Here is a 22,006-nt window from a genome sequence, read left to right as displayed (position 1 = left end):
TAGATTATTTACATTTCTTACTGTAAAAGGTTGCATATACAAACAATTTTTCCATAGAATTTTTATCTTTTCAAGCTGGATCAAGGGATAAACCCTTTTCTGTCCTGATAAACTCCAACTCCTATCTTTCCTTTGGGAAAAAGCTAAAAACCTACCTATTTGACAAATTATTTTGAATGTGTTTAAAATACACTGTGCTTGTATAGTCTCTTAATTGTTGTTAACCATGTTAAACTGAGAGGTTACTGCAGTATATAAGTGAATTTGTTATGTTGTTATGTTATGTTATATGATATCAATCATCATATCACATAAGGGGCTCATTTTCAAAGCACTTAGACATGCAAAGTACCTTAGGTTACTGTGGGACTTTGTATGTCTAAATGTTTTGAAAATGAATGTCTAAATGATGTCAGATAAAGACTTAGTTGCTCCTTCCAGTCTGCCCTGTACGAATTTGGCCAGTTTGGGTAGATGCCTCTCTCCAAGTCTTAAAAGAAACCACAAACAGCAGCAAAAAAAGGTCTGATGGACCTTCAAAGTAACTAACTTCTGTCTCGAGCACTGGACTACCAATCATGTCATATAAATAATATAATTGAAAAAAGGAGGGAGTCTCAGTGTGAAGGACCAGCGAAAGGAGAAAAATATCTCCAGCACTCACATGCTAAGGTGAAGGTCTAATAACCTCCACCTCTACGTCTTGCCATCTTTTACGTTGCTTCTTGAAAAACCAGTACTTAAACCAAAACCCAGGCTCTCTTCTCTGTCTTATCAAGTTTTGTAATAAATCTCACAGCCATCATGGTTAGTGAAGCTGCTCTAAAAAAATTTCCAGCAGCTCTAAAAAAATTTAGCCAATGCGTCTCCATGATCTGCATGGTTAAAACCCATTCCATTTTGTTCCTAAGTGCTAAATTTGGCGATTTTCAGATCCTGTTCAGAGAGTTACTTTGCCCACAGATGGTCAGATGTAGATCCCTCTCACAAAATTATTCTCAAAGTTCTGTATGCCAGAAAGCATAACAAGAAGGAAAAGCATGCAGAGGCATGGAGGGGCATTTTCATTATGACGTCTAAATTAAGGTTACCAGACTTCCAGATTTCCCAGGACATGTTCTCCTTTTGAGGACATGTCCGGGGATCTGGATGGCTTTTCGAAACCCAGCACTGTGTCCGGGTTTTGAAAAGCTTCTGGCAAAAAGCGACATCGGGACAGCATTCGCACATGTGGTTATGTCATGCGCATGTGCGTGACGTCATCGCGTCACACCAGCACATGCGTGAATGCCATCGGACGTTGCTCATTGCTCATGCAGGTCAAGGGGATGGGGTGTTTTTTTTTTTAAAGATGCCTACAATTGACTATACAATTGACTATTCGTCCCAAGTCCAGCAACTCTTGATTCCCCCTCCTATTGTGCTTCCCTTTACTGTATCTTTTCTTAATAAATATTGTAGTTCTCCCCCCTTTTTTCCTATTGTATACTTATAGATTAACCACAAAAAAAAACAAAAAACAAACAACCCATGAAGTAAGTCAAGATGTCAGTCTTTGTGTACTTTTACCAATGCTTTAATTACTATTGTACAACGCTTAGTATTTTGATAGGCGTTCAATCAAATAATTAAATAAACTTGAAAACTTGAAACTCGTGTGGGGCCAGCCTGGGGCAAAATGGGGCGGGGCCAGCTGGAACAGGGCAGGGCCATGGGTCCAGATTTTCCATTTGGAAAATCTGGTAACCGTAGTCTAAATTCAAAAATCCAGTCAAGAAAATGGCCATTTTCAACAAGAAAAATGTCCAAATTTTTGTTTCAAAAATGGCCATTTCCTAGATGTGTTTGTTTTCAGTGCATCTGCATTTTTAAACTAAAAACCAGCCATTGGAATGTAGGAGGGGCCAGCATTCTTAGCAGACAGGCCACACAGATATCCCAGTAGAGCTGTGAGGTCGTTATTGAAGAAAAATGTCCAAATCATAAGTCCACCCAAAACACTCCCTCCAACATGCCCCTTTGACATTTAAATGCCATCTAAGAAAATGTGTTTCAAAAAATGGCAATTTAAGAGTTTTAGTAAATAAAACACCCAAATGCCACTCTCTGACATTTTTTTGATGTTTTTCTCGTTTGAAAATGAGCCTTATAGTTTCAGGAATATTTTTAACACACATTTGTAGAAATGATGTGTGTACATGTTGGGGAGAGGGGGAGATTTGACTGGAGGGTGTGTGGGGGGGAATAGGGTGTGTTGAATGGGCATGGCATTTTGCATGTGTAATGGGGGTGAATTTGGGAGTAGGGGATATGTGGTATGGGCAGGGCCGACGTTAGGGGAGGGCAAACAGGGCAGCTGCCCTGGGCCCCACAGCTCCAGGAGGCCCCGCGATGCAGACAACTCTTCTCCTTGTCGGGGCATCTCCCTTCTTTTCCCTCACCTTCACGACGCTTTTCAAAACCAAAATTTTCTCTTTCAGAGGGGCCCTGACATGGCAGCCATTCTCAATAGTTGTACGCGGCTGTCCCGAAATTTCTCCTTTGACACGATCTGCCCAGGCGGAAACAGAAAGTTGCATCAGAGGAAAAGCTTCAGGGCAGCCGTGTGCAACTAGAGAGAATGGCTGCTGTGTCAGAGCCCCTCTGAAAGAGAAAACTTTGGTTTTGAAAAGCTTCTGGAAGGTGAGGGTAAGGGAGGGACATGGCCCGATAAGGCTTTTTGTGTGGGGAAAGAGGTGGGCAGATGCGGGAAGGGGGTAGATGCTGGATGGAAGTGGGGGGGATAGAGAGGGGCAACAGATGCTGGAAGGAAGTGGTGAAGAGAGAGAGGGGCAGATGCTGGATGGAAGTGAGGAGGAGAGAGAAAAAGGCACATGCTGGATTGCGGGACAAGGATAAAGTTAAATACTGGAAGGGGTGGCAAGCCGTAGGTAGACACAATGAAAAGAGGGAAATTGAGGACTGGATAGTAAGAAAATTTAATTTAGACAGAGGCAAAAAATAAATAGAGAAGGAAGACCAGAGAAGAAAAGGAAGGGGAATGGAGAAGAGAGAGAGATGCCAGAGGGAGGAAAGAGAGGAAACAGATACCAGATTTGGGGGGAGAAAAGGATAAAGGAGACAGATACCAGATCTGAAGGGTGAAATGAGGAGAGATAGATGCTAAAATCTGCTGGGGGGAGGGAGGGATAGATGGAAGGGAGAGGCTCACAGTTTCTGGAAGAGGCATAGAAAGAGAGCAGATGCCATATGGAAGAGGCAAAGAGAGGGCAGACAGTGGATGGAAGGAAGAGAATGATGAGAAGATGAGGAAAGCAGAAACCAAACAAAGGTAGAAAAAAATTTATTTTATTTATTTTTTTTTTTCTTTAGGATAAAGTAGTATTGTAGCTGTGTTGATAAACATTTATAAATAGAAAATGGAAATAAGGTGATCCTTTTATTGTACTAATTTTAATACATTTTTGACTAATTCAGAGACCAATACTCCCTCAGGTCAAGACAGGGATACTGTAACAGCAATATACTTTACTGACCTGAAGAAAGACGTTTTGACTAGTGAATGACATGGACAAGACCTTGTCCCTGAAGTAAAGGATCTGCCATGAGTTGCCTCCCTTCCCACCCCTCTGGGTCAGCAGCCCCCCTTGTGAGTCCAGCAGCCACCTTCCTCCCTATCGTGGGTCAAACAGTCTAATCTAATCTAATATTTGTGCGTAGTGCACACCTAAACAGGCTCTAGGTGACTTGAGGAAGGGAAGGAAGGGAGGATGGAGCGGAAGGGGGACAGGAAACAAAGTGCCTAGGCGAATTAAGTAAAGGTCAGGGCTTATTATGATCTTGCACCCAGTGCATTCACCACTGCCACCGGGGATCTCATTTATAAACAGGCCTCCTTCCTGCCCTCCAGCTGCATGCGCCCCTCCACCGAAGGCAACCCAGAAAGCTTCCCTTCGATATCAGAGCTGACGTCATAGGGAAGCCTTCCAGGTCAGCCGGGGATCCCAGTTACCTCATTCAACAGTCCTCCTTCCAGCTGCGCTGCTCCTTCCTGCTTTCAGCCATACTTGTTTGCAGGGACGTGCCTTGGGCAGCAGCTCTTGCACACTGCGTGTGGCTGACCAGGAAGCTATCTCTCCTGAGTGGAAAAAGAAAGAACAAGGGAACAAGAAAGAAGGTAAATGAAAGAATGAAGGAATGAGAAAGAAGGAAAAAGAAAGATAGGAAGAAAGAGGGAACAAGAAAGAAGGAAAAAGAAAGAGAAAGAACGAGAAAGAAGGAAAATGAAAGAATGAAGGGACGAGAAAGAAGAAAAAAGAATGACAGAAATGAAGGAATGAGAAAGGTAAATGAAAAAATTAAAGAAACAAGAAAGAACAAAAAAAGATAGAAAGAAAGAAGGAGGGAAGGAAAAAGAAAGATAGAAAGAAGGAGGGAACGAGAAAGAAGGAAAAAGAAAGAGAAAGAACGAGAAAGAAGGAAAATGAAAGAATGAAGGGACGAGAAAGAAGAAAAAAGAATGACAGAAATGAAGGAATGAGAATGGTAAATGAAAAAATTAAAGAAACAAGAAAGAACAAAAAAAGATAGAAAGAAAGAAGGAGGGAAGGAAAAAGAAAGATAGAAAGAAGGAGGGAACGAGAAAGAAGGAAAAAGAAAGAGAAAGAAGGAAAATGAAAGAATGAAGGGATGAGAAAGATAAATGAAAAAATTAAAGAAACAAGAAAGAACAAAAGAAAGATAGACAGAAAGAAGGAGGGAAGGAAAAAGAAAGATAAAAAGGAGGGAACGAGAAAGAAAGAAAAAGAAAGGAGGGAATGAAAAAGAAAGAATGAAAGAATGGAAATAAGAAAGAAGGAAAATAATTTATTGAAAGGAGGGAACGAGAAAGTGAAAAAGAAAAAAATGAAAGAACGAGGGAATGAGAGAAGGAAAAAGAAAGATAGAAAGAACGAGTGAACAAGAAAGAAGGTAAGTGAAAAATGAAAGAATGACGGAACGAGAAAGAACAAAAAAAGATAGAAAGAATGAGAATAAGAAAGAAGGAAAAAGAAAGAGTGAAAGAACGAGGGAATGAGAAAGTGTGAAAAAGAAAGATAGAAAGAATGAGGGAAAAAGAAAGTGTGAAAAAGAAAAAATGAAAGGACGAGGGAACAAGAAAGGAGGAAAAAGAAAGATAGAAGGAAAATGAAAAAATGAAAGAACGAAGGACGAGAAAGAAGGAAATAGAAAGATAGATAGGAGGGAACAAGAGAAGGAAAAATAAAGATAGAAAGGAGGGAACAAGAAAGAAGGAAAAAGAAAAAATGAAAGAATGAAAGAACGAGAAAGAACAAAAAGAACGAGGGAATGAGAAAAGGAAAAAAACAGAGGGAATGAGAAAGGAAAATGAAAAAATGAAAGAAGCAGGGAACAAGAAAGAAGGAAAAAGAAAGATAGAAAGAAGGAGGGAACAAGAAAGAAGGAAAATGAAAGAATGAGAGAATGAGAAAGAAGGAAAAAAGATAGAGGGAATGAGAAAGAAGGAAAAAGAAAGAGAAAGAACAAGGGAAGGAGAAAGAGTGAAAAAGAAAAAATGAAAGAACAAGGGAAAGAGAAAGAAGAAAAAGAAAGATAGAAAAAACAAGGGAACGAGAAAGTGTGAAAAGAAAAAATGAAATAACGAGGGAACGAGAAAGTGTTTTGTGTGTAAAGAAGGCATTTAAAGTTGTTTTATGTGTGGTAGTAATTGGAGGTGGGGTTATCAGGAGGAGGGTGCAGAGAGGAGAGGGGATCAGGATCCCCCTTCTTAATTTTTGCCCTGGGCCCCAGCATAGGGTTACCATATTTTAAAAAAGAAAACTCCAGACACATGACCCCGCCTGGTTCTGCCTCCAGTCCCGCCGTGTTCTGCCTGTAGCCTTGCCCCATTCTACCCTCCAGCCCCACCCCAGAAAGCCTCCTCTCTTTGTGACGAGCTCCGTCTGTGTCTGGAGGGCCTGGAGCATGTGCAAATGTGTGTGATACCATCTGCGCAAGCTCAGAGCTTGTACAGCCTTTCCAAAACCTGGACAAATACCGGGTTTTAGAAAGTCCATCCGGAAGCCTGGACAGTCCTCTAAAAAGAAGTCATAGCCAAGTTTTCCCAGATGTCTGGTAACCCTACCCCGGCATGTCTAAAACCTGAAAGTGGAAATGGTCCTGAGAAAACTCTACACAGAAATCACCTACTCTCCATAGGTCAATCGTTGCCAAAAATTGAAAACTCTACCACATTCAGGCCAATAGCAAAGTACAAACAAAAGTTAAGACATCAAACTTGCTCATAGAATGAACAAGAAAGCTGTGACACAGACAAATCTGCAGAATTTTTGGAATCTGAAGATTCCACATTTTAGATGGATATTGTATGGACCCACTAGCATCACAAGGCCTAGATCTGATTGAGTTAGTGAGATGCTACACACATGGGTCACTAATTAAGACAGTGCCAGAAAGAAATGCTAAAAGTATAGAGGATCTTAGTGACCCCTCTGTTAAACAACATACACATGACCTACTTCATGTACCTCCAATGCCAAATTTATCTGAATCATCCAGTGAATCCGAACTTCTACCTGAGCTTAGTGGTTCCACAGTTGATAACAGTCCTTATAAGGGAATATTAGCAGACATTAATACTCCAGTACCTTTAAGTGGTGAAATTGAAAAAAAGTGAAAGTATGCCTTCTGTTTCAGAAGAGACATCTGGTCAGCACGCTGATGATACTATATTGGTATGCAGTTCAGACAACCCATAAGCCTTTCACAAAACTTGTTTATGATGAATTGGGTACCCCTTCTAATCAGTCTCTACAAAGACTGTCATTGCTGATTTGTTGAAAATTCTTGAATGCATGAGTAAATATGTTCAACTGTCTAGTCAGGACAACTCTTCTGTATTAGGTAGCAATTGTGCTTACCACATTGGCCTTACAGGTGGACATGATGACTCGTCCAATTGTAGCAGGGGGAACGTGAGGAGGGAGGGAATTCCTCTGTTCACTGAGGGGAAAATTCTCAAAACCCACCATGCCTTTAACGATGGTCGCTAAACCAGTTCCAGTAGGTTTAGCGTGGAAGTGTTCAACTAGGTCTTTTCCGAGCATCCTGGCAGACTCCAACACTGCCATGCACATGTATTACAACGAGGTCATTAATATTTAAAGGAGCACTCCAGGCAATTCTCTATTATCGCTGGGTGATTCCCTAACCTTGTTGTCCTACATTTGTGAGCAAAATTTTCCAGCAGGTCTGAGCTATCAACTTTCTGGTCAGTTCCTGAATGCTGATTGGCTCAGGCATTGACAGGAAAGTAAGACTTGACAGCTCAGACCTGCCAGAAAATTTTGCCCCATCCCCCTACAACCCCGGCAAGAGGGATGCCCACTCTCTCCTGCCACTACCCTCAAGCAACCCCCCTGACACACACTACTCACTCCCTCCCACCGCCACTGTCAAGCAACACACCCGACACTCCCCCTGGCAGCGGGAGGAATACCCACTCCCTCCTGTTGCTGCTGTCAAGCAATCCCCCAACACCCCCCTCCCCCTCAGCAACAGGATGCTCACTCCCTCCTGCCGTTGCCATTAAGCAACCTTCCCTGATACCTTTCTCTGGCAGTGGGAGGGTTGCCCACTCCCTCCTGCCATCCACCACTACCTCGCCTCTTCAAAATGGCAGGCCTTCCCCTCCCTGGTGCATAAGGCTCTGATCAGCCCAGGTTGCTCCATGGCAATGAGAAGGCTGTCATACACACTGTGTGGACTCCTCTCACTGCCAAGAGCAGAGAGCTACTCCTTTTTTGACAACAGTATAAAGGGAGACAGAACTGCAGTTAGATTAAGAAGGGGAAGGAACACTTTGAAGTAGGGAGAAGCAGATTCTCTCTCTCTGGTTAATAGTTTTGTGGGAGCTGGCAGAGAATTTCTCTAAGAGCAGATGGCTACCTCTATACATATAGCTCTGGCGACCAGTGTTCCAGAACCCTGAATATACTGGTAAAGGAGGAATTTCTATTTGTCCTATTTACCCTTTTTTTACTCGATAGTGTTCTTCTGGATGCCAGGGGTTACATATGCAAAACAAATTTAACAACCATAACAGTCTAATACAGGGGCTTCTCAACCCAGTCCTCGAGACACACCTAGCCAGTCAGGTTTTCAGGATATCCACAATTAATATGCATGAGATAGATTTGAATAGAATGGAGGCAGTTCATGGAAATGTACCTCATGCATATTCATTATGGATATCTTGAAAGTCAGACTGGCTTGGTATGTCCTGAGAATTCCTAGTCTAGGGAAAAAATGAGATTCTTTGTAAACTTTGATAAGCCTTTATTGGGCCAATGTATGAATTATTCAGAGATGTCTATACATAAACTTTTGAGACCTCATATGGCTTCCTTCTGAGATCATATCTGAAGAAAGAGCTTTTGTGGTCTCTAAAGCTCAGGCATAACAATACATTTTGGATTATTGTTACATTAGTCCAAAGGAAGGAACAGCACCCTGAAAAATTGACAGGCAAGATACAGTCTCTACTCTATGTGGTCTATAGGTGATTTCCACCGTCCCCACGAGCCAACTGAAATGTCTAAAGGAGGCAGGCCATGGACCGGGCAAAGACGAGATTACAGACGAAGAGCTAGCAGAGGATGAGGAAGAGATAGATCATGCAGAACGGGAGCTTCGACGTGGGCAGATCCTTTGGTTCCGTGGCCTCAACCGCATCCAAACTCAGGTAGGGACTGTGGCATCACCCCACCAACTACCAACACCATCACCTCCATTGATATGACTGCAGAGTGATATAACATTGAAAGAACACTGCATATGTATTATATGTCTGCTTATATACAAGCATAAGTGGCAGCTCTGTGGGTGCTTGAGTACCTCCAATAGTGAGCAAATGCTTTCACTTTGTAGAAAGGGTCATTTGTAATGGGTTTAGTACCCACTCCCCCAGTCATACTGAAGAGTTGGCTTCTTATGAGCACATATATTTTACATATGAGCCTTTGTATATTGGTATATGTGTACAGAGAGTAAGTACATGTGATACACTACATATGTGCATGGATTTTGTAACTATTCTTTTGATTATTGAAAATGCTTCAGTCTCTGGACATGGTCCACTTGGAATCAGACATCATCCAGCAAATTTTTTTTCCAATGTTTCTCTCTTTCCATTTAGCTCTCTTTAAAATATATATATTGTTGTGTATGATATGATGTGCAATTAAACCATCACCTAATCTGGCCACAGCTTCCCCCGTGGATAACCTCTGCTTTTCTGTCTAGAGCAACTACAGAGCTTGAGGAGAAGGAGGGGCAGCTGGGGAGAGCGACAAGTCTGCTCGACCAGAATCCTGGATAGAAGTCACTTAACAAACCCTCACCGCACCCTACCCTCTATGAACATCCCCCTCCCTCTTCCTCCCTTCCTTCCCCCTTTTCAATAAGCTTAATTCCTTAAGGGTTAATGTAGAGGTATAAATTGAGAGGGCATACACAAATAGGAATCTTATTACTGTATGATGCAGATTAAGAATCAATAATAATAAAACCCTAAGCACGCATGCGCACTCCTACCTCCGTGATCCCTGCCTCCGTGATCCGTAGCTCCGTGGCCCCGCACGTGCAGTAGAAGGAACCTGTGGCGTCTTGTGTGCGACCGTTTTCTGGCTCCTTCTACTGCGCATGCGGAGGCACTGAGATTGAAGTGGCAAACACCAAGGCGGCGACTCCATAGAGGAAGCCGCCGAGCAGGGAGGAACTGCCGACTAGGGAAGCATCAGCGTAGTGGCAGCAGTCCTGACCTGCCAACACCCCATTCCTTACCCAAAGCAGCTGTGGCAGCGCTGTAAACAGGCTGTTCGCGGCAAGACCTTCAGGGCCTTTCCTCTGCCACATCACTTCGGATGCGGTAGAAGAAAGGCCCTGTCGGGGCTGCCACTGCTACTTTGGGTAAGGAATGGGGGGTTGGCGAGTGAGGATTGCTGCCGCTGCTACTGATATTTGGGTGGGGAAGGAAAAAGATGCCTGATTGGGAGTTGGGGCCTGGGTTGGTGAGAAGAGAGACATGGGATAGCCACTGGAAAGTGGAAGCCATAGCTGGATTGAGGAAAGGGCAAGGGATCCCTTAGCTGGCACAGCTAGAAGGCTGCTTCAGTAAGGATCTGGGCAGGGAGAGAGAGAGAAAGAAAGATAGACAGCGGGAGATAGAGAAAAAGAAAGATAGACGGGGCAGGGAGAAAGAGAGAAAGAAAGAAAAAAAAGAAAAAAGATAGATGGGTCAGGGAGAGAGAGAAAAAGAAAGAAAGACAGACAGACATCTATTCTAGCACCAATTAATGTAACGGGTTTAAACATCAGGCGGCGATCCAGCACCAAGGGTGAGCGAATGGGGTTCGGAGGGGAGACAGGACGCGTTTGCCCGTTGTGTAGCTGGGCAGGTGTGTGCGGGCAGCTGGCCACAGCTGGATTGAGGAAATGGCAAGGGATCCCTTAGCTGGCACAGCTGGAAAGCGGCTCCAGTGAGGGTCTGGGTAGGGAGAGAGATAGAAAGAAAGAAAGACAGCGGAGAGAGAAAAAGAAAGATAGAAGGGGCAGGAAGAGAGGGGAAAAGAAAGAAAAAAAGATAGACGGGATAGGGAGAGAGACAGAAAAAAAGAAAGACAGACAGACATCTACTCTAGCACCTGTTAATGTAACGGGCTTAAACACTAGTACTGGAATAATTGTAATGTTATTACAGGGCATTTCACATTATAACTCAAACACTATCAAACATGCAGACAGTAGCATTGTCCTGTATACTGTGTGACACAATGCCATAGCTCTTAAACAATGCAGGCTAAGATTACAGCAGTCATCTGAAAAGTTTCAAGTTTACTGAAGGCTTGATATACTACCTAGAGATCATCTAAGTGATTTACAATAATAATAATTTTTAAAAAGTTGAGTCTAGTTAGAGGAGAGAGGGAAAGAGAGATACAGCTTTGGGGAGGGGGAGGGGGGACCAAGAAGGTCTTACATTCCTGCATCCTTGTGGGGCCCCCAAATACGCACTTAAAGATTCCAAGGTTTTTGATTAACCTTTTCCTCTCTCCTTTCTTTCCCCACCCCAACCAGACCCTTTCTCTCCCTCTCTTCCCAGGTAGTTGCAAGAGGTACAAGAGCGTGAACCCTAATCCTCGCCTTTTGTTCCCCTACCATAGACTTTAAAATAAACGACAATGATTTATTATTTCACCTCCCCATTTGCTTTATCAGTGGTTGCCCAAATCTGGATTCCCCCCTCTCTGAGATTCTTAGACAAGATCCTGCCCCCCACCCTCACCCCCAACGCACACCCCTTCCTGTTTATCTCATTTTCTTTCCCCCTGCAGATGGAGGTGGTGAGTACTTTCAAGAGAAGCGGCTCGTTTCAGGGGGCTGTGCGCCGGCGGTCCTCCGTCCTCAGCCAGCTCCACGATGTAACCAATCTTTCTACCCCCACTCACGTTATTCTCTCCGCTGCCAATGTTGGGAGTGAGTTCCTATTTCCTTACTGCTCCGTCAAGTGATACCTTTAAAATCTTCTTTAGCACTGTACTTTCTTCTCTCTCCTTTTTGTCTTATATTTCATTCTCCAGTCTCACCTTGTCTGCTTTTTCTGATGTATTTCACTTTTGATCTTGGTCTTTCTTTTGTTTTCGCTTGCTTTCTTCTGTAAACTCTTGCATCATATGAAGGGTGTGCAGAGGAGAATTTGCTGTTGATCTTTGTGGTGTTTCATTTGTTGTGGTTTTGTTATGTTACCGCTTTCCATTTTGTTGTAGCACGCTCTATTCAATTTTAGCACTTGCTGGCATGAGTAACACGCGCTAAATGAAATGGCGCGCATCTTAAACGGGCATTATTGTGTTTTTAGCGTGTGTTGTTTTGTGCGTGTTAAACAAAAGAGCACATGCTAAATTGAAATAAAACTCAACAAAAATATAAGTCCTCACTTCATAGGATCCTTTGTGCATTATTATTTTTTTCTTTGTAAGGTCTCTATTTTTCATATCCTCTCATTTTTTTTTTTTAAACTTCTGTTTCATTTGATTTCTTTTTCTGCTGCATACTGTCTTCATTCATCTCTTGTTTCACTGGTTTTTAACCAATTGCATGATATGGTCAATGGTCTTTATTAATCCCTTGATTTTTCTTTTCTTTTCATATTCTCTTGGTGTGGTTACTTTTTGTTTAATACAGTAGAGGTGATGTATAATTTCCAAAGCCATATTTTTCTTTATAACCATGCAGCTCTCTTTGTTCTGTATGTGGATTGCATTGTATCCGCCACTTTAGAGACCGCACACCCTGTGGCTTTTTTTTTTTATATATATATATATATATAAAAAGTTTATTCCATTAGTGATTGGATGAACCTCACATTGTCTTTTTATCCCACTTCAGCTATGTTCTATGCTGAATCTTGATACTTTTCGCCGTGCTGCTGCCTATCCTTATGTGTCTTTTGAAGCGACTGTACAGTTTTGCTCCAAAAATATCAATAATGAAAAAAAAAAAATCTGATTTCTTTTCTCTTATATTAAGCAGCAAGTCAACACTCTATAACAGTTTATGTGATAGTAATGCTAAGAGCACAGAAGGGCTAATTCGTTAAGCTGCACTGACGTTCTGCACCTAATGCCTGTTACTAGCCAAAATTAAGGGGTGTTAGGTGCAAAACCTCTGAATGAATTGATCAGGGTATTCTCTGCACTTTGGAGAAGGCAGCCATGCAGTTAATGGAGCAATGATCACTACAGTGCATTAATGATATGGCCGATCACAAAAAATGTAGGGGCCGTTTTACTAAAGCGCACGAGCCGAATTAGCGTGCGTTAAATACTAACGTGTCCATTATATTCTGGACGCATTAGCATTTTGCGTGCACTAAATCGGCTAGCGCACCTTCGTAAAAGAAGGGGGGTAGTTAGCTACCCCCTTGGGAGATGTTAAAAGTCTCAGATGGCTGTCATGGACCTACAAATTTGTAGTCCAATGCTGCTGCCCAATTCTTTTTTTACTTTTCCTGTTTTCAATTTCTCGCAGTGATATTGTATATACTTCTTTCTAATATTGTGAAAATAGTTCAGTTATCTTAGTATATCTTCTTTTCAAGCAAATAATTGTCTTTAAAACATAAACTTCCTCCTAGTCACCTCTCCCGACATGACCATGTTTCAGAGCTCTTCCTCAGGGTCGAGGCTCCTCAGTTTTCTGTTATCATTTCTTGCTCTTGCTCAAAGGTTCCTGATAGTGCCGCTGTCTCAGTACAGACTGAGTCTGTTATTAGGTAGGATTACCAGACGTCTGGATTTGAGGACATGTCTGGGAGTCCAGACAGCTTTTCAAAACCCGGCACTTTGTCCGGGTTTTGAAAAACTTCCCGACATAATTGCGTTGGGAAGGGGCATCTGTGCACGCACGGATTCAGTGCACGCGCGTGTGGTGTCACCGCGTCATGTCCACACATGCTCAGATGCTATCTGGGGGCGGAGCTAGGGGGTGGAACAGGAGAGGGCAGAGACGGTACTGAGTGGTTTTGGGGGTGTGACCTTGGGTCCGGATTTTCCTAAAGGAAAATCTGGTAACCCTAGAATTAGGAAGTGTATGATATGTAATCAGTCTGTTGCATAGTCATCATTTTTGTTCTGAGTGATAGAATAGTACCCAGCACATACAAACATATCAGCCAATTAGTGACACCAACACATGTTATTATTCTGTATCTGCCATGCATATTTGGTGCCTGTCTTTAGGCATCAATTTATAGACTTGCCATTTTTATGTATTTTGGTCACCTAAAAATAGGGTTACCAGATTTTGCTTCTGGAAAAAGAGGCCACTTGGCCCTGAAGGATAAAGTAAAAAATTAGTACCCTAGCACCAGTCTCCTGTACTTTCACCAAGAAACTTCAAAGGGAAATCAGTTATGGCAATACAAAATTCCTCACAAATTTCAATCAGACGTTCTAAGAAACAACCCTTTTATGAAAATGTTTTCATATATGAGGTTTGGTTTTTTGGGTTTTTTTTTTTTAACTTCAGTTTTTTATTATTCAGATCATAATATACGTGTTTACAAATTTTAAAAAAGAATATTGAACAATAGCTTCCCTGCACAGCAAAAACCTAACACATTCTCTGTGCCTCACTTTGAAAATCTGGGAGTTGGAAGAGAAACCTGATGCAGTTTTTCCTAGGAAACACAGAGAACATGTCAGGTTCTTAATGTATAGGAAGATTCTTTGTTCAGGATTAGTTTTCATGTTTAAATTGATATCTATAAGATTTTTCATTAAAAATATGTCTTTGTACGTGACTGTTTTCTTTTTTTTTTTACTTTATTTAGTTTCTAAGGCCAACAAAAAGTGCGATACAATTTATATACAAATAATGATAATCAACCAAGCACTTATAATCAATCAGTATCTATACAAAAGATAAAAATTCCCTCCCCCATCCATCATTACCATCAGGAATAATACCAAAACAAAAGATATACCCCCCCCCTCCCGCTCCCACCCCCCTTGGATGTGTGGGTGAAAAAACAACGGAAAATAAAGATGAAGGACAACTATAGCAAATCTACAAAAGACGTCAATGGACCCCAAACTAATTTAAATATCTTATTATGCCCCAGCATGTCAGCATTCATTTTCTCATATTTATAACTTAAACATAAGCTTGCCCACCAAAAAGGAAAACTAAGGTGATCCCAATTCTTCCAATTGCAAGTAATCATTTGCATGGCTATCCTGGTCATAATAAGGACTAATTGAAATTTGTGGGGAGGTCAGTGTTGGCTTTACTCTTCACCTTCTGTATGTGGCTCTTCCTTTGACATATTATGTGGATGCTAGGGAATTATTGCTTGACTTGATCTGGGTCTTCAAGGACAGGTTGAGCTAGTTCTAGTTGTGCATCCTCATCGCGTTTACGGATTTTACTGCCTTTTCTTTAGATTAGCTGGAACCAAAAGTCCCTTACTGCAGTGGGGTTAAAGCCAGGATTGAATGAACCTGCTGTCTTTGCCCTGTTGCAGGTTTTATTAAGCATCAGGAATACGGCAGACTTTCTTAAGTCTGATACAAATATGATTAGTGCAGGGGTTTTTAACTCAGTCCTCGGGACACACCCAGCCAGTCAAGTGTTCTAGATATCTACCATGAATATGCATGAATTACAGTGGATGCAAATGCATCTCGGGCAGATTCATAGTGGAGCTCCTGAAAACCTGACTGGATGACTATCTATTCTAGAGGACTGGTTCAGATGAGTTAAATGGATGAAAATATTACTGTCCTAAAGTTAACCAGACAACTTATCCCGTTCATTTTAAGCCTCACTTTTTCCTGGATTTGTCTTGCTTACAGCAAGCTTGTGTTCCTGCAAGGGGCTCTTCTGTAGAAGCACATCTGTGTTTGACACGCTTCTAAACATACCCTCATGCATCTTCTGCATTGTTTGAAATGAAACCTCCAGACCACACACTGCAATTTACACACGGAAAAGCCAGAAGTTAGTGATCCAGGCGCCATGTCAGTCAAACTGCCTGGCTAAGATGCCATTTTGTTTGGATCTAGGCTAAAAGGAGGGAACGAGGAAGCGTTGCGATTCTGTGGCTAGATTATTTATATTTCTTCATACCTGGGAACAATGTTCCCTCTAATTTTTCATAGGCTGTTTGTGCAAAAAATTTCATCTGTGCGCATTTTAAAGAAAAACTAAATTTGTGTGCGCTATAAAAATGATTGCCAGAGGGCCCGGAGTTCAGTTATGGGCATTTATGGGCAGGTCTTTGAGTTTAGTCTGAATTAACGAAAACACAATATAATTTTAGTTACACTTTATGTTAGTTACACTTTATGTAACATAAAGTCTCATTTCAATAAATCATTTTAGGCAAAAATTTATTTTTTTGTGCACGCTATTTTAATTTGTGTGCGCGGGTTCGGCAAGTTGTGCGCGCGTGCACGAGCACACAGCTTAGAGGGAACAGTACCTGGGAGCTCTGCTTTGACAAAAGGTCTACATCGGTGTATCGCAAACTGTGCGCCTTGGCGAGATTCAGGGTGTGTTGTGAGACACCAGCGAGGAGGAGAGGCGCCATCACCGGCTGACTACCTACAGGATGTATCTTTCGCGGTGAGAGGCATGTCAGCTGACGCCGGCACCTCTCCTCCCAGGCTTAGCAAGCTCAGGGCCCCGTCCCGAGGGCCTCTGCGCATACGTGGGCATCGACGTGTTAACATCACACATGTGCATGACGCCATTATGCCGATGTCCGTGCATGTCCAGAGGCCCTCCAGCTGTGGCCCCGAATTTAGTATGCTGCGGCTTCAAAAAGTTTGCAACGCACTGGTCTTCTTAAAGGAATATAAGCCAATTATATGACATGCAAGATTTTAAAAATACATTTTTCTGAATCAATTTCAAATACTTTGGGGTAATTTTCAGTGAGCAGCAGTCAGTATTTTTTTTTTTAAATGCTGGCCATAGCTGGCTAAATTAGCCTTGGATATTCAATGCCAGGCCATGTGCAGGCGCCAGAAATAAATCATTAAATATCTGATGATACACCATAGTCCCTATATAATGTGGGATTGCTTAAAACGCAGTCAAGGGGTGGTCCCCTTTTTTCTTCTTGCTATTATTATTCTTTGGACCCCATAAAACACGGAATCACTTATAATGCATTCAAATATCTTGGACCCCCCATCATCAGTGTTATATGGGGTCTATAGTGTAATTTAAACATGTTGGCCACCAGAGCATATGTGGGTCCTAGCCGATATTCAGCCAGAGCCCGCATATGACAGCTATATGGGCCCAGCTTAAATTAGCATTAGAAAAGCATCTAAGAGGCCCTATGACCCTCCTCCATGGTACAGAAGCCCCTGAATTTCCCCTGCCCCCAATTATGCAAACCTTCCCACCCTTGCAACAGGCCCCCCTGGGCCTATCTGTAATCCCTGGTGGTCCAGTGGGGCGATGGGGGCAGGAGTGAAGCCCATACTTGGCAGCCGTTGTGGAATGGCAGCTGCTAGTGATAGGAGCAAGTGGACTTCACTCCTGTCCCCACTGCCTCCCTGGACCACCAGAGATTGCAGGTAAGCCCAGGAGGCCTATCCTTAGGGTTGCGAGATTTCCTCTATGGAAAAATGGACACCTGGTCCCGCCCCATTCCAACCACACTCTGTTCTGCCCACCCACCCACCCCCGGCCCACCTCCACACAAACCTTCCCAAGCTCGGGACCGCATCTGCAAATGCGTGGACATTGCTGTGATGATGTCGCACGCATGCGTACATATATATGATATCATCACGTTGACATCTACGCATGCGTGGATGCCCTCCGGACACGGCCCTGAGATCGGGGACTTCCAAAATCCAGACAAACTGCCGGGTTTTGGAAATCCCTCCAGGCACCCGGACAGTTCTCTTAAAAGAAGTCATGTCTGGGTTTTCCCAGACGTCCGGTAACCCTACCTATGTTGCAAGAATGGGAGGGGGTGGGGGGTTGTGTAATCAAAGAGGGGGGCTACTATGCCAGGCGGGATTAGAGGTCTCCCTAGGGCATCAGAGAGCTCTTAAAAGCCTTTCAGTTATGCAGGTCCGAGCCGATATTTAACCCCAGGACCTACATAGCTAAGTGGGTGAATTTAGGACAGCTTTTGGGCTGTCCTAAATTTACCAGCTTGCCTATGGGGTGCTGGAACTGAATATTTCCGGCACCCACAGACCTGCCGGCTCTTCCTCAGTGCCACCCTGACTGCCCACTTTTTTATTGGGCAAATCAGAGCCGATATTTGGCAGCACTACCTGGTTAAGTGCCAGTGAATATTGGCAGTTGGGCAGCCCTGAGCAATTTAAGCGGGCAGGAGCCTCTCTTACCCCCTTAAATCACTTAGAATATCAGTTGGTTTATGTCATCCTCCTAACAACCTTCCCCCTCCCCCCATGTATCCCTGGAAGCAATTGCATTCAGAACAGTGTCACTACATAGGGAGAGGTGAATTTTCAGATCCATTCCTTTAGGTATAACATGGTTTTACCCGCTAATACAGGCTATTTGATAACTGGCAGAGGTGTTCTGAGAGGCAAGGATAGGGCAAGAGTTGAAATAGCATGCATATTTTTAGTCATAAAAATTACCCACTGCAGAAAGAGATACAAAGGTCTGCAAGTACCTTTTCCTCTGCTAATTTTCAAAGTGAAGGTTCATGTATACTTCCTTTGAGAACTGGTGCATAGTTTACATATAAAAAGTACCCTCAGACTTTAAGCGATGCAGAAAGTGTAAACATTAGCAGAGCAATTGCTAAACATTTTAGCTCCTAGGTAAGGCAAGTGGATTTTTGTCCCCCCTGTCCCTTTGCTGTTCATTGCTTCTCTTTCCCTCCAAATCCTCCTTACTTGTAATCCCCAGTCCTTTTTGGCCTTTTCTTCTTCTCTAACCCAGAGAGGAGGAGGAGGACAGTATAATTTTTGATGACTCTGCTGCCAAGCCCACACTCGCATTTCTGTCCATTTTGCACTCCATCCCAAAGGTTTTGTGCCCTGGGCAGTTGCCCACTGCTTTCCCCTCTCCACCTACATTACAGCCTTGAAAACAGATCACATATGGATGATATCATAGTTAAAGATATTAAAACACTCTTTAGCACCTAGCTGCTCTCAGGGCTGGATTAACCCTTTAGAGGGCCTGGTCCAACAAACACATTAGCCTTTCATCATAATATAAATACAATTTAAAATGCCCACAAATGAGGCCCCACATGGCATTCATTGCAGAGGAGGAAGCAGCAAGTAACAGGTGCTGCTCACCAGCTCCTCCTTCTGGCTGGAGGACAGTATACCTTGGGTGGGAGCATAGACAGGAGTCTAGTGGCAGCCATAGCTCTGGAACCTCTTACTCTTCATTCTGCCAGTGGCTGACTTACTAGGATGAAAATCTGCCTCTGGACCCATTGAATTAGCACATCTAAGAGAGAATCACCCAAATACTTGGGCTCTAGGCATATGCCTATTTTCCTATGCCATAATCCTGTCTTGATGCGGAGAAAGCATGACTCAGGAGTGTAGTTATAAGTGTGGGCTACCATTAATCTGTGCTATTTTAGCATAGGTCCCCATTTCATGCAATGGGACCTAGGACCAAATTCACTAAACTCCCCTATCGATCTGATCCGTGGCCGGGGGAGCTGATTCACGACGCATCCTCATGCAAATAGGGATGATTGAAATCACGCCCCCAGCTGACTGCACAGATCGCTGAATAATGATCCCGATGCATGCACAGACCATCTGTAGATGGTCTGCGCATGCTTACAGAGCAGCGACCATTTTTTTAAAAAAACTTTTCTTTTACTTTGTGAGCCCGTGGTTTTAACCCGTGGGTTAAAACCACGGGTTCGCACTGCAGGGAAGGCAAGGAGAGTCAGGGCAGAAACAGGGTGGCGATTGGGGCAGAGAGCAGGAGATGCAGTCGGAAAAGATGTGAGCTACTGGTCCCCAGCAGTCGCTTGTTTCTTAATCGGTCAGCCCAGTCAGTGTTCCAGATTTTTGTTAGTGAATCGCCGCCTGCCTACTTTACATGCCGTTTCATCCTCATTTGCATGCGCGGATTGGATCAGAGGATGATCGGCCATGAGGTTAGTGAATCGGGTCGCAAAGTGGTCGGGACACGATCGGTGTCCTTAGTGAATCTAGACCCTAGTTACTAGTAAGTGGGGTTAATAGCAAAATAAAACATCTTAACAGTAGCCTAGTTCTCCCCTCGTAAACCAAATTACTCATATATCAAAGCGAGTTTCCCCATAGGAAGTAAGGGAAATTCGCTTGATTGGTTCCATTTCCTCCCCCCCCAAGGCCACCAGCACTGCTCCACCACACCACACCCCCAAAATACGCCACCCCAGGCCACTGGTGCGCTTCCACATCCCCCCTCGCGAACCGGTATCGTCCCCCCCACTCGCAAATGCCACCCTCCCGCGAACTGCCCTCAGAAACGCCCACCCATCCGCCCAAATTGAAGCTTTACCCCCATCTGGCACCGCCACACAGCACCAACCCATAGGAGGTGCCGGTGCCAGTGCCCGAAAATCATGCTGAGATTCTCGGAGAGAATCAAGGCCCAGTCCGGCAAGCAGCACAATCTTCAGGCACCGGCACCTCCTGTGGGTTGGTGCTGGGTGCCAGTGCCAGAGGGGGGTAAGGCTTCAGTTTGGGCGGGCGTTCGCGAGGAGAGGCCATACTGGTTAGCAGGGGGGTTGGCATTCGCGGGCGGGGGGACTCACAAATCGAGTCAATGCTCGGTTTGCGAGTCACAATTTGCGAAAATGTTTTGCTCGTCTTGCAAAACACTCGAAAACCACGTTACTCGCAAACCGAGGTTTGACTGTACTTAATTCATACCAACCAAGTTGTAGAGCAGAGCAGCATTGCAGACTGCATGAGAGGAATGAAAGTTTTTGTTTGTTTTTAATATGAGAGAACTTGGGGAAGTAGACATTTTTTGTATAACATTTATCTTGTAGTCTTCATCTTATACTACAGTACAGCATTATGGACTGATTCCATTAATTTATTGTTGAATCTGTTTTCAAAACAGAATTTCCAGATTTGGGTTACACTTATCCGCAGCCTATTACTGGTTGTCCTTTCTTTCCTTGTTCTCTTTCTTTTTAGCTCCTTCAAAATATTCCTTTTATTTTTTTTCTAGTTTATTAAAGTAAGCATTTCTTTTTTTTTTTTTTTTTTACTAATCCAAATTGTTCAAATATTATCTGATCAGTAAGAAAACTGAACAACTTTGCATGAACATGTGTACAGGAAATGCGACATAATATTGTTAATAATGTATAGCTTATTTTGTTTTCTTTTCAAGCAAAACTACAAATATTATACAAAGCTGCGCTTTTTTACATACTTTATGCACTTTTAGAGAGAGTTTCTGCTCTTGCTGCAAATGAGTAAAAATTCAGAGTTAATAACCAGTATTGTTGCTTGTTTCACAGAGGTCTCCTTGCCACATGCAAATATGCAAGAAAATTAAGACAGTAAACGTTTGAGTATGGGCCCATGTGTTTTGCTGAATAATGAAAACCTATTGCTTCATTCTTTTTATTTGCTTTATTTTGGTTCATTTTTTTCTTCTTCCAGTGAGACACATTTCCCTTCCCCTGCTTTATTACTTACAGCGAACCACACTATTTTATTACTTACAGTGAATCACATGAATGAAAACCCATTGATGACAATTAAAATCTAAAACAAATTTCAAATATATTTCACCATAGAAGCTTTGGGCATTTTTTTCTCTTTTTTTTTCTAGGAGTCGTTCACTGGTGACTGGTAAGATGACAATCTCTGTTGTAATGCTGTCATTTCAGGCTTGCCAGGAATGGGATATAGATTTTAGATTCAGTGTGAGGCTATATTTTAACATTAATTTTTCTTTTCTTTAAAGGAAAATACACAAAAAATAAAGCATTTGTCACTCCACTATATATTAACTAGACTAGAGTATGTAGGTAATTAAGGATTTACCTTTCAATAGATTAACTAGCTTGCCCAAAGAATAACCCCCCTCCTCCCCCCGCCTTTTACAAAAGCACGGAAGAAGTTTTTAGCGTTGGAGCAGTGCAGATCATCAGCACACCGGCTGTCACAAAAAACCTCTTCCGCGCCTTGGGATATGTCTCCATATAAATTTAGAAAAATAGAAACAGAAAGCATTGTCACGGATCAGGACTACAGGAACCACCTAATTTTCTCCCTTCCCTTCTCACTTCTACTCTGCCACGCATCCTTATTACTTGTTCCCTGGCTTCCTGCTTTCTAATAGAGTTTGCCATCATCTCTTTTTGGAGGCTGATTTTTGCACCTATTATCATTTAAAATAATACATTTTTTTAACGTTACTCCTAAGCACACCC

General features: G+C 42.9%; 1 protein-coding gene across 5 annotated transcripts in view; it reads left to right on the top strand.

Annotated features, from left to right (window-relative positions):
- The window catches only part of ATP2B3 (ATPase plasma membrane Ca2+ transporting 3), a 255,538-nt gene that overhangs the window by 208,557 nt on the left and 24,975 nt on the right, over positions 1–22,006 (top strand). For 2 of the 5 annotated variants that reach the window (XM_033921090.1, XM_033921099.1), the window contains one exon: positions 8,582–8,764. In XM_033921090.1, the coding sequence (XP_033776981.1) occupies positions 8,582–8,764 (183 nt within the window). Of the gene's footprint in view, positions 1–8,581; positions 8,765–9,324; positions 9,435–11,414; positions 11,557–22,006 lie in introns of those variants that run through there. The other 3 variants (XM_033921115.1, XM_033921125.1, XM_033921107.1) reach the window with 3 other exon arrangements.

This window comes from Geotrypetes seraphini, chromosome 1 (genome assembly GCF_902459505.1).
Source record: "Geotrypetes seraphini chromosome 1, aGeoSer1.1, whole genome shotgun sequence".
In the NCBI taxonomy this organism is placed as follows: domain Eukaryota; kingdom Metazoa; phylum Chordata; class Amphibia; order Gymnophiona; family Dermophiidae; genus Geotrypetes; species Geotrypetes seraphini.
Note: the sequence above shows the minus strand (reverse complement) of the source record. Positions and strands in the feature narration are given on the sequence as shown.